Consider the following 13696-nt stretch of genomic DNA (forward strand, 5'->3'; position numbering starts at 1 on the left):
ATCAACTATTAGTTAAAAATAACTAAAAATGTTTTTTTTTAAATATTATTTTAATCAAGAGAATAATTTTAAGTTTATTAATAAAAACCATTTTCAGTAATAAAAACTCAGCTTGAGATGGTTTTTACATTCTAATAAGAGAAATCGCCAATACTAATCCATACTAATCAATACTATCAAATACTATCAAATACTATCAAATACTATCAAATGATGCATCAATACTAGTCGATACTCTTAAATGGTACATCGCTAAAAATACTTTATCGATACTATCAAATGATACATCGCTAAAAAGGGCAGAAAAAGACCTTTATGAAACAAAAGATATTTGCTTATAGGATTTAAAATAAAAGTTTTATGAAGCATAACACAGGTCAACAAAAACAAAATTTTTTTTTATGTAGGATTTCTTATTTTGATTTCAAATATGCAACTCATTTTTTACCATCACGTCAAGTTGTAAATATATTTTCAAATCTTTAGAATTTGGGGTAAAGTCCCTAATATTGTCGAAAAAAAAGTTGTTCAAAAGTATGTCAACCTGAGTCTCAAAAGAAGAGTATTTTCATAGAGATTTTAAAGATGTTATTCGTTTGTAATAAAAGTAAGTAATTTTTGTATTATTGCTGAAAAACATTTTGTTGACATTTTTTTAAGAGTCTTAAGCATTTTTTCAAATAATTTTTTTGCCAAAAAATTTTGAGGAAAAATTTTTATGTTTTCTAAAATCTCTATACTATCTTCTAAAATACGCTTTTTTTGAGACCCAAGTTGACATACTTTTGAACAACTTTTTTTTTGACAATATTAGGGACTTTACCCCAAATATTAAAGATCTGAACCCAAATATCTTTATAACTTGGCGTGATGGTAAAAAATGAGTTTCATATTTGAAATCAAAATGTGAAATGCAATCCAAAAAGCAAATTGTTTGCTCGGCACCTGAAAAAAAAATTTTTTTTGTTGACCTTCAATTATTATTGATTGCAAAAAAGCAACAAATTTGTTAAACTATTTTTACTTAACTCTGTAAATTAAGTTGAAATGCGCAATAAATTTGTTAGATTGATTTTTTCTTCAAGAATATCAAACAGCAAATAATTCAGATATAAAATTATGTCAAAATATGTCCATAGAAAATATATCTTACATATTTTATGTCAGCAGAAAATAATTCAGACATAAAAATATGTCAAAATATGTCGATAGAAAATATGTCTGACATATTTTATGTCAGCAGAAAATAATTCAGACATGAAATTATGTCAAAATATGTCGACAGAAAAAATGTCTGACATATTTTATGTCAGCAGAAAATAATTCAGACATAAAATTATGTCAAAATATGTCGATAGAAAATATGTCTGACTATTTTATGTCAGCAGAAAATAATTCAGACATAAAAATATGTCAAGATATGTCAATGGAAAATATGTCTGACATATTTTATGTCAGCAGAAAATAATTCAGACATAAAATTATGTCAAAATATGTCAATCGAAAATACGTGGGACATATTTTATGTCGGCAGAAAATATGTCTGAAAATATGTCGACAGATCTGCCAGACATATTATGTCGTAACAACTCTGTATATATATATATATATATATATATATATATATATATATATATATATATATATATTATTATTATTATTATTATTATTATTATTATTATTATTATGTATATATTGTTATTATATATATATATATATATATATATATATATATATATATATATATATATATATATATATATATATATATATATATATATATATATATATATATATATATATATATATATTAATATATATATGGGACGTTACGTGCCAAAGCCTTAATTATCACCTTGTTCACTCCTCAGTCTCTCTTGTTTCTATTTTGCTTCTCTAACTTTGTTTCATCAAAAATATTCATTATAATTTGAAAATTAATCATAATTGAATAATAATTCTAATTTTATTTCTTTTAATTGAGTAATATAAAGTAGGTTACTGAATATTCAGTGAACCCTGTCCTTCGTCAATTCCAACTGTAATAATGGCTTTCATAGGATCTAATCCACGTAGGGAGCAGATTTCTTGAACAAGTCTGGTGAGATCTTCATTGTATACATTATTTTTCAGCACTGAGATTTCAAGTTCATCTTCCTTTCCATTTAATTTAATTTTTTTGTAACTGTAAAACTTATCAAGAGCATGAGACCGCTTCATAACCGTAGCAATTGAATTCATTTCAACACTTAATTGTGAAATACCATACTGTAAACAATGTGATATATTAAATATTATAGTTTTTTTGAAAAAAAAAAAGTTAATGCCGTTTAAATTATGTTATAAAGTATTTAGACAACTAAACGACCAAGTTCTTTTTGTAAATCTCTAAGAGTATCACGAACAACATTTTTAAGCAGATCATGATTTTTCTTGATATCAAATATTGTAACAGTAGAGACTACTTTATTTTTTTGGAGCTTTTGTTTTAGTACTACAGGTAAGAGAGATCCTCCTAAAATTAGAATAAAATATTGCAATAAGCCATTTATTTAAGTCAATAAATAAGAAAATAAATAAAATCTACCAGTGGATAATTGTAATGATTTTTCATTCTTAACAAGAAACTTTAAAACAGTTGAGGTTATTTGCTCTGACATCTTTTCATCCTTGGAAAGAACAAGATTCTTGGCATTTTGAACAGCTGATGTTCTCGTGCATAGGTGCCTAATGCCCATTCCAACTAGTTGAAAACAATTTGTCCAGAATGAGTTTAATCTTTCAATGCGGAGATTTTCATTTGACTTAATGATATAATCTCTTAAGTTAAAAATCTTGTGGCTGCGCTTGTCTGATATCATAAAACAAATTGGACATAAGCGTTGACCCTCAGTTGGAGCAATCCTTCCTACCTTTATAAGTAACTCCCTTCCACTTTTCCAAACCTCTTCTTTCATTTTTACAGGCTTTCCTTGCTGTGAACAAGACTATTTGTATTATTAGTAAAATATTTTAGAAAAAGTTTATTAAATATAAAAAAATATTTATAAAATATAATAACCTTTTTGGCATAGAGAGCATTTTTGCAACGGCAGTGGGAAATGCATTTATATCAAAACTGAATCCTTTGTGTACATAGTCTCTAACTAGTGTCACCAATGATGGCATACTGCAAAGAGAGTAGTTGTCTGTTTTGTTACAGCAACAAAAACAAACTGAATCTCTGGACTCATTATGATTTTTTTCCTTAAAATGTGAGCCATTTGATATGTAATATTTATCTACTTTTATTGTTATTTAAAATAAATGTTTAATAATTAAAAATATTATAAAAAGTAGTTATAACTTTTACAAAATAAAAATAAAAAAGTTGTAAAATTTTTTACAATATTTTTAAACAACCGCTTTAAGAGCTTTATTAGTGAAACTATTTAAGGTATTATTATATATTAATTTAACCACATTTTGAAGACAAAAAAAATGAAATGTCACGTGGCTTTCAATGATTTTTGTAATAAAGGTAAGCTTAAATAATAAAATTAGGGGCGACTGAATAAGTGCGAATTTCATAACTGCGAATCTGCATAAGTGCGACTGGCATAAGTGTGAACTGGCATAAGTGCGAACTGGCACAAGTGCGAACTGGCATAAGTGCGAATCACTTGCAAAAACTGGCATAAGTGCGAACTGGCACAAGCGCAAACTGGCATAAGTGCGCCGAAGGAATTTGCAAACATTGGCATAAGTGCGAACTGGCATAAGTGCGAACTGGCACAAGCGCGAACTGGCATAGGTGCGCCGAAAGATTTTATAAACATTGGCATAAGTACGAATCGGCATAAGTGCGACCTAGCATAAGCGCAAATCAATCGCAAAAACTGGCATAAGTGCAAAAAAGTCAGAATTATTATTGTGAAAATAAAAGTCACTGATAACTGATAGAAAGCCAAGATGGGTCCCGGGGCAAATTTCTTTATGGGCCCTATCTTGGCTGAAAATAAGCACCATGTAATGCCAAATGAGCTACTTTTTTTTTTCTCCCATTTTATGGGAGAAAAAAAAAAGTAGCCCGGCTTTCTTTAAGAGTCTTGCTCCGGACTCTAAAAGACAGCCGGGCCCCAGGACAACACACCCGCCTAATCCTCCCTCTCTACGGCCATGCCGATAACCACTGAAATAACCTCTGAATGGATACTTAATTAAATTTTTACAACTTTTATATCAACTACATCAACATTACTCTTCACATTTTGATTTTGCTATTGTTAAAGCAAACGGTATCCAATGACAACCAACCAAATGCTAAAAATTCAAAAATTAGTTTGAAGATGATATTCAACTCGTGCAATAAACCAAATAACGATTAATATTTTTTACACTGACCACAAATATTATTTTTAATTACATTATTGATAACCCAACGATTACCATTATTTGTAATGATCATTCTCTTTTATACTTTTTAATTTATTTCGGTACGCTTAGTTAAAAACAGCAGGAAGATATGTCGAGCAAAAACAGTAAGTATCATACCCTTATTGAAGGTTTTTTTAATTTTTAAGTTTCATTTTATAAAAGGTTTTATAAAAGCGTTTAAATGCTCATAAAAATATTAGAATAATTTATTTATGCTATAATAAACATATTCAAAAAAAGCACTATTTTAATATTTGAAAAAACTTTAAAAAAATTTTCCTTTTGGGTTGCACGTACGAAGTTATGGGTTTCCATAAAGTACGTTTGAAGTTATTTTTTATAAACTTTTCTGGTTTTTCAAAGTTCATTCAAAAATTTAATAAAGTAAAAGAGAGCACAACCACAACTGATGTAAATAACACTATAGTCATTAAATATTGATACTCATTAGAGTCATTAGAATAAACTCAAGTTTATTACAAAAATAGGCAAGAAGTTGTTCGTCAATATTTATAGTTTTATAGGTTAATAATAACATATAGGTTATTTTAACCTATAATAATCGAACAACTATTTTATAATTGTCCTTTATAACACCTTATTGGTGGTAGCCAGTCGGTTTTCAAAATCTGTAGTATCAGTATTTTTTTATTTAAGAATGAAGACAACGACATCAAAAGAATTGATGAGTTAAGGCAAAAAACTGAGGAATATGTTATTAAAAATAAAAATCACTTTATGTCGGCAGATGATGCTGTCGAAATGTTTACATCGAAAACAACGATGTAAAACTTATTCCGTTTGCACCCATTCTATCTATTGCTGGTAGAATATTTGCTTTTAAAATGAAGTCTGAAAATGAAGACGATTATAAATGCAATCATTATAGATGGAAAAATAATAAGAATAATAAGAATAGCAAAAAAGGTTTTAAAAAAACTTATTATCTTACCCAAACTACTACAGGCCAAAAACATTGTACATCCGCGAATTTTAGTGAACAAGTGTTCATAAAAAAACTACCAAAGGTCTTATTGCTATTATCTATTATTTAGGCAATGAAAAATGTGGTGTAACAGATTTGAAACACGGAAACAGTAAAATTGACCATTCATACATTCGCACTGCATCGTCTGTAGTGTGATGTATAAAAAAAGTTTTAAAACCAAATGATAAGCCACAAAATATTTATGAAAAACTAATGTTTGAATCAAATGTGATTCAAACATTAACAAACGTTAAAAAAAATAGGTCGCGCAGGGTCGTCAAATTTTTCATGAGTTTTTTCATAAAAAAAATAGGCTAGGCTCCTTATGCAGGTAAGGAAACGGTTAAAAATAACTTTTTTCGTTGTAATGAGGGTTTTAGGCCACTTTTGAAGATTTAAAAAAACGTGTAAACTTAAAATTACCTTAAAATTATCAGCTTACTAGGGAGTTTTTAAAGCACATTTTTTATTCAAAATGGCGTATACATTTAAACTAGGAGATTTTAATTAAAAATCTTAAACTTCAATAAAAATGAACTAAAGACGGGTTCTTAAATATGGAAAATGGTTCATCACAAAGAAAATAAACTATATAATTAGGTTCAATTTCTTTTAAGACCAAAATATATTTATTTTTTTTTAAATTGATAACATAGTTGGGTGGGGTAATCTGGGCCTATATGTCAGTATTTAGTGCATTGTTAAAAATTTTTATTTTTTATTTTTATTTTTTTTATTTTAGGTGCCCCAAGAAGTCCTAACGGTCTTGTCACAGAGCACCGCGGAAGTGCATTTTTAACCAGGAAGTTCACGCCTCCTTCCTTTCCGTGACGCGAAAATATGCCCAGAGCTCGTTTCGAACCTGGATCTCCTGCTTATAAAGCAAGCGTTCAAACCACTGCGCCACGGCCGCACTAAATCTAATTCTTTTACAGCAATAAATACTTTTAAAATGAAAACTAATGTAAATAAGATCTCTGGCAATGCTTTTGTATTCATTTTCTGATTTTATTTTTCAACGGATTCATATAGACGATCATTAAAGATGTAACTTTCCATTGAAACTAGTAGATACCGGAGAGTAGCAGTTTTGAATCTTAGCACATCAAATTTATTTTTAAATAAACATTGCATTTTTAAAGAATAATGAATCTATAATATATAATACGAGAACATTTGGTTAATTTTTTTATATCTTTGCCACGTAGGCTTAAACTTTGCATGAATCGTCTCACCACACTGTTCTGCATACTTTGACAAGCCGCATCCTGCATGCTTTACAAAAGGAAAAACATGGCAGCATATAATATGGATTTTCCATGACACTGTTAGTGTCTTTCCGAGTGAAGAAGCTGTCTCTTTTAGGCATAAAAAAGCATCTTTAAACAACGCTATTTTGTGTTCTGAGTCAGGATCGAGATTTCTTCCAAAACAAGCTTCTTTTACAGATTTAAAAGCTCTTAAGCTTTGGATTACAGGAAGTAGATAAGGTACTTTAAGTTGCACTTCATGTTGAAGTTCATCAATCAATTTTAAAATTTTATTTGCATTATTACCATCCCAACCAACTCCATGATATCCTCTTTTAATTATATAGTGTTTTTTCAACCACAACTCAAAACCATCCCACTCAGTTAAAAGAAACCCTGCTATTTTATCTACTGCTCCAATGAGAAGATGCAGCTCAGGTGGAGCAACTAAATTTTCTAGAAAAGTACTTTTATCAGTGTTAAGATATATTAGGCGTTTGTTCACAATGTTATCAAATTCCTTCATGGACGATCTGATAGATCCATTTTTAATATATGCTTCATAACAGGAATCAAGATTGTCAATAGTTCTAAGAGTACCTATATCAAGCGTACATTTGCCACTACACCACAAACAAGCTTTTTTACCTGCGTGCGATGAAAGACCAAATAATACATTGGCACATTTAAGATCAAAAGCAATATAATAGTTTGCATCCTCAAGATTAAGTTTCTCAAGCACTAATCTAAGGTTTTCATATTTTTCAGGAATATCTTCAACAATCGCTATAATAAGAACTTTTTGAACACCACTATTCATAAATTTATTTTCAGATTCTTGTTCTTCAAAAACATTCACAACAACTTTAAGGAAGCCTCCTCCACCATCTAAGGAAACTCGTAAAAAACCTACACATGGATTTAAACCTCTTTCTTTGATAATATGCAGGATTAAATCAGAGGGATTTTTAATATATACTAAATCTCTTATGATAGCTTCATTCTGGTTAGAAACAAATTCAATTTGTTCTACGCTATAAAATTGATCTAGTTGTTCTTTAAGATTATCTAGTTTTTGAACTATATTTCCTTCCACAGAGTCTCTTCTATTTAATCCAGTTCTAATTGTAGAACAAAGTTTTTTAGTTGCATTATCAGAAAGTTCAAGAGAGACTTGCAGTTCTATGACTGTTTGAAGAGAAAGTTGTTTACTGCTTCTGTTACTCTTTAAATTGGGAGCTCCAACTCTAATAGAGATAGGTGTTCCTCGTGTTTTTAGTTTAAAAAATGTCCCTTTTTCTATACCTTCGCTCTCCATCTTTTTTTTAATTAAAGCACTGGCTATTTGTTCTGCATATTCTCCTAATTGTAAACAGTGACCAATTAAGTTGTCTACAGCAACAGCTTGGGAACACTGATGAGAAATGCCTCGTCCAGTAACAAGAAAACAAATAATGCATACGTTTTCAGCTACTTTCGGTTCACTAAATGTTGGAATAGTGACACCCAAACATGGATCAGAAGATCGCCTTTTGTTGGCCCAATCAATCTAAAGCATTTCAGACTATAAATTAACAAAATTCTACTACAACTTAACAATAAATTATACAAAGAGATTTGTTTGTAATAATTTGCTTTAGTTATCTTATATATTAAAATGTCTAAATATATATTATAAATAATGGATTGTTGAAATTTATTGCTAACAATTGCATAAACAGGAATAAATGACCACCAATATAGTACATCCACACACACAAATATAACTTATTTACATAAAATTGAAATAGTATGCATATAAATTATATGTATTATAATATAATTAGTATTAGTATAAAAAAATACCTTAGCAACTTGAAGTCCCCATGATCCCCTAGAAGTATGGCCGCTCTTAAGAAGGTATAAATTTCGTTTACAACTACCACATATGACATTAGGAAAACTCATAATATTTTTATCATAACCATCATATATGTAGAGTTTGATAATATCTTGTATTCGGTTAGTGACTTCAGATAGCGACTTACATCTTGCACTTTTTTCAACCCAACACACTGCACAAACCGAATTACGTAAGAAACTGTTTCCAGACATAATACATTTAGTACTTTTATTTAATAAGTATTATTACTTATTGCTAAGAGTAACATCCAGACACAATTTTCATTAACGGAGAAGCGCTCTTTGATTTTTTAGCTTATTGAAAAAGTCAAATTTGTAGTCTAGTATACTAAATACGCAACAGTAACATTTTAAAGCTAGTTTAAATTTTAGTTTAAATGGTTATACGTTATAAAGAGGTCTTCTACGTAAAACTCGGTACTCAGTTTAACTTTACTTACTCATTTGCACATTTTATTTGAAAATTGATTTGACAACTTTATTGTCTTAGCAAGTGAAACTAATTTTAACTATGATTAAATCTTTTTACTATAATGATAACAATAACTTATCAGTGAAAAAATCCCTGGTGACACTCCATCAAACCTAAACTCATCTCTGGTCCACAGTGACTTGAAAATGTTTAATTTATTTATTTTTCTAATTTGCTGTTTTAAACACATAAAGTTATTTTGCATTTAGCGCATTTATTGTAACACTATTATCTTTAAACTTTAAACTTTTTTTTTATTATCTTTAAACTTTTGAACAAAATGTTTAAATTGGATACATACTCAATGACTCAAGTCATATTTTACTATGAGTTGGTATATTTCATGAAAAAAATGCGAAAAAGTAACATAGGCCCACATTACCCCACTCAGTAGGCAGGGCCATCCCGAACGAATTAAATCGAACGTTATTAAATCTATTCTAATATGAAATAATATGAATGAAATTTTTTCTTATTTGGTTGTTTTTTAAACTGTTTTTTATCGGTTTCATAATTGTTTTTTTTCAGAAAAGAATTGTTTTATTTGCACAAAGATTTGCGTATTTCATTCTCTCCGAATGTCAGGGTATAATAAAATATTTTTTTTTTATATTTTTATATACCGATTCTTATATATTTAAATACAGCTCAATATTCTCTTTAAAAAAAAAAATTTTAAAAAATCATTTTTTCGTAAAAAAAAAAAAAAATTAAAATTCTTAACTATTCCATTTGACCCCATTTTACTCTATTTGGGGAGAATTTTATAGCCAAATAAAAATTTAACCGTTTTTTTGCTAAGGAGGTTGTCAGGGTCGCGTAAACAAGTAAAGTTTAGTAAAGTTTGCTTTCCTAAAGTTAATTTTAAAGCTAAATTTAAAAAAAAAAGATTTTTAGAATATGATTCTCTAATAAATTTTAAATAACATTAAACAAAAAAAAATTGAAAAATTTGATTTTTCTGAGGGATATACCAGCTTAATCTTAATTGCACCCCTCTAGCACCGGCCCTGTATATTGTTCTCTATATTTGCTACAATATTCAACAAATAATGAAAACATTTTATTACTTCTATACTAAGAATTATTATTCCGTAGTAAAAAAATTTAGCTTTTAGTTTGCAACTCAACTTTGAAAAAACATATTTCTTCATAATATTTACAGAAGTAAAGGAACAGTTAAATTCGAATGGAGAAAGTAATTTAAATAAGTGCTTTGGGTTAAAAATAGAATTTCGTTAATTCGTTTTCAGATAAAACATTCCGGTACAAAGAAGAAGAACTGGTCAAGACACACAAAATCGAATTTTTTTAAGTTTAGTTTATAAATGTTAGAACGATGTTAGAATTGTAATAAAATGTTAGAACGATTGTAATAAATGTTAGAACGATGATGTTAGAATGTTAGAATGTTAGAATTAAAATAAATGTTAGAATTAAAATAAATGTTAGAACGATGTAATAAATGTTAGAACGATTTAGTTAAACATTAAAATGGAAATACTCGAAGGCGAAAGAAAAAACTCAAAAATTTATTACCAAAATAGTTACTATTATCGTAAAGACAAAAAAGCAACAGAATCGTATGGCGGCGGTTTCAAATGTAAGGATGAATTTTATAGAAGTCGTGTAACAAGTGAACCAAGCCTAGGGTCAGTACAAATAACGCCGCATAACCATTTGCCAGATTTTGAAAAAAAAGAAATTTTAAAATTAAAACAATCAATAAAACGAGCTGCTGAAACTACAAGTGGAAGTTTGCGAGATATTTTTGACCAAGAAACTGCTTGTAACCAATCAGCACATCACGTTTCTTTTGGAATGAAGGAAAGCACTATGTATCGCAGACGTAGATCAGTGCAGCCGCAATTACCAGCCAATTGCAGGGAATTAGACAACTCTTTGAGAGTAAACAACAGAAGAAAGTTTTTAGACGGGACCGATTTTTACAAAGGGTACGTTCGTATAAATAACGATTATGCTCACATATTTATCGGGAAAACAGTCGTTGCTGCACCGACTGATTTGCACGTTGACGGAACATTTAAGGTAGTTTCGAGAATATTTTATCAAATGATAACATTTGGATACATTTTGCTTGATCATGTAAGATAATCAATAAAAGATAATATAAGAAGGATGTAAACAAGGAATTCTATTTTTTCCGCGGTGTTTTTTAATACCGTTAGATTTTTTTAGAGCACCTTAATGAATTAAAAAAAATATATATATATATTCCCTGTTTTTTCTTGTTCACCCTCCATATATTATTATTTTTGTTATTATTGTTATTATTGTTATTACTACTGTTTTTTATAAATTATAGTTGTTTTTATTAATGTTGTTCTGCAAGTAAAGAATCAAGAAGTAAAGATTTTTTTGTTTTAGTTTATCTCAACTATTTTCATACTTATGACTAGAAAAACGCAAGAGCTGTTTTCTCTTGCATTTTCCAAAGTTGCTGAACTCGTTCCACATTTGTCACCGTTACGGATAATGACGGACTATGAACAAGCATTGATGAATACCTTGGAAATTCAATATCCTTTAGCTGAAATTTCAGGCTGTTGGTTTCATTGCGTAAATGTAAGCAAAAAAATATTTAACTAAACATACTATAACCTTTGTTATAAAATAGCAATTTTAAAACTAAATTATAATACAATTTAAAAAATATATATATATTTATTTGTACTGAAAGTTTATGTTTGCAATTATTTATATTTAGGCTGTGGTTAACAAGTGTAAACATCTTGGATTGTTTGGACTTTTAAAATTGCAATTTCACAGTGATTTGAAGAAATGGATAAGGCTATTATTGTGTCTTTCTTTGCTACCGCCTCACCATATTCAGCCAACATTAGGCAATTGGAATCCAAATTTGTTTGTGGTGTCATTAAGTATAAATGACTTCGCAAAATGTCAAAGTTAAATGACCTATATGGGAACATTTGGGATTGGGCGTATTGGCAGTAACAAAATTTCTGTTTTTGGTTGTCCCAGAAGAACGAACTCTGATCAAGAAAGCTTCCATGCCTCGCTTTTAAAACGAATAAAGATTGCTCATCCAAACATTTGGGTTTTTATCAGTCAATATATATATATATATATATATATATATATATATATATATATATATATATATATATATATATATATATATATATATATATATATATATATATATATATATATATATATATAATCTAAAATAAAAATATAATTTTTTGAACTTATCTTTTATTTGCATTTAATTCTTTTAATATTTTAGCAGAACTAAGAAAGTTTGCAAAAGTCCAGCAACTTGATAAAGTACGTTTAGAATGTGGACTTCAGATTCGTCGGAGACGAAAGCAGAAATATGTTTTAAATGATCGTAAAATCAGAGTTGCTACTGAAAATTTGGCCAACGGACGTCTAACTTCATTGGAATTTCTACAAAGTGTTTCACATTGCGTAGATGCGTTATTTAACAATCAACTTGGCGTTAGTCGTATAAATCAACCACCAGAATTGGAAACAGTTTTATCATTTACGCAAGTTCAAATAGAGCCCTCACAGCCTAATTTAATTCCACCACAAGATGAAGCCCAGCAACTTAATGTATCAATACCACGTGATGTAGCTATAGTGCAAAATACAGATGATGTAGCTATAGTGCAAAAATACCTTCCAACTCGGAGAAAACTTACATAGTTCTACAGAAATTGTTGGAGTCACGGAGACTTCAAGAGTAGTGGATGGAACTAATGGAACAACATGTCCTGTTTGTTTAAAAAATACTCCAAACTTCGCTGCTGTTCCCTGTGGACACATGATTTGCACAATGTGTATACCACATTTACAGTTAAAATGTCCTCGTTGCCGAGCAACAGTTGTTAAGTTTATACAAACATTTGCGTGATCTGCTTGATAAATGTTCATATACAAACTTTTTTGTTGAAATTTAACAGTATAGTTGTATTCAAAACTAAATTTATTTGAACTTACAAAAAAATATTTTTATTTGAACTTACAAAGAATCATAATATTTACAAATAAAAATAAATAAATAATAAAACATTAAATTTGAGATTTCGAAATGCAATTTTGTTTGTCGAATAATTAAAAATTATGTTTATTATTTAAAAAAATTGTAGCCACTTAATACTATCATCAATATGAAAGTATCATTTTTACAGACCTATATGAAGCTGTTAATACGTGACAGTTTTATAGTGGGAGGGGATATCAGAAAGTGTTACCAAATGTCACATGGGGGATGGGGGTTAGCTTCGGTGTAACGTGATAAATTTTTAAAAATTTAAATTCTAATCACAGCGGAATCAATGAAAATGTTAGCGAAAAGTTGGGCAAAAATAACGCCACGTCTCATATTGGAAAAAGGGAGGAGTTTGACAGAAAATGTCATAAAATGTAACATGGGGAAAGGGTGGGGTGTCTAAAAACAGCCAAAAAGGTGTTACGTATTATTTGAACAGCCCCTAACTTAAAAACAAACTAATATTTAAGTTAAATCTAAAACCAATTAAAACATTATCATAAAGGTCTTTATTCTATGTAGTAAAGTTCAAGTTCCGCATAATCGCTTTGCCCGAATAGAGCTGTAACCATGGGGTTTAGGTGGTCTAGAACCCCCTAGTATTTAAAACTAATAATTTTCTTTTT

General features: G+C 29.0%; 2 protein-coding genes and 1 long non-coding RNA gene across 3 annotated transcripts in view; all 3 read right to left on the bottom strand.

Moving 5' to 3' along the window:
* LOC136083977 (uncharacterized) overlaps positions 1-13696 on the bottom strand; it is a 74730-nt gene that overhangs the window by 48535 nt on the left and 12499 nt on the right. The window lies entirely within an intron of this gene.
* LOC136084373 (uncharacterized) lies at positions 1948-3281 on the bottom strand. The gene is made up of 3 exons (XM_065804389.1): positions 3062-3281; positions 2588-2975; positions 1948-2515 (listed from the first exon to the last, which is right to left on the bottom strand). Exons 2-3 carry the CDS (start codon positions 2955-2957, stop codon positions 2352-2354), a joined length of 534 nt encoding a protein of 177 aa, XP_065660461.1. The 5' UTR covers positions 2958-2975; positions 3062-3281; the 3' UTR covers positions 1948-2351.
* On the bottom strand, positions 6557-8798 carry LOC136084136 (uncharacterized). Its single transcript, XM_065804282.1, has 2 exons — positions 8500-8798; positions 6557-8203 (listed from the first exon to the last, which is right to left on the bottom strand). The coding sequence occupies exons 1-2, from the start codon at positions 8746-8748 to the stop codon at positions 6557-6559; spliced, it is 1896 nt and encodes a 631-aa protein (XP_065660354.1). The 5' UTR covers positions 8749-8798.

Source organism: Hydra vulgaris, chromosome 08 (genome assembly GCF_038396675.1).
Source record: "Hydra vulgaris chromosome 08, alternate assembly HydraT2T_AEP".
Classification (NCBI taxonomy): Eukaryota; Metazoa; Cnidaria; class Hydrozoa; order Anthoathecata; family Hydridae; genus Hydra; species Hydra vulgaris.

Bases quoted from the DNA above. Each gene is read 5' to 3' on its own strand.
- LOC136084373 (XM_065804389.1), bottom strand. From the start codon at position 2,957: ATGAAAGAAGAGGTTTGGAAAAGTGGAAGGGAGTTACTTATAAAGGTA. The intron at 2,516-2,587 runs GTAGATTTTATT...TTCTAATTTTAG, and splicing joins ATCATTACAATTATCCACTG to GAGGATCTCTCTTACCTGTA.
- LOC136084136 (XM_065804282.1), bottom strand. From the start codon at position 8,748: ATGTCTGGAAACAGTTTCTTACGTAATTCGGTTTGTGCAGTGTGTTGG. The intron at 8,204-8,499 runs GTATTTTTTTAT...GAAATGCTTTAG, and splicing joins GGGGACTTCAAGTTGCTAAG to ATTGATTGGGCCAACAAAAG.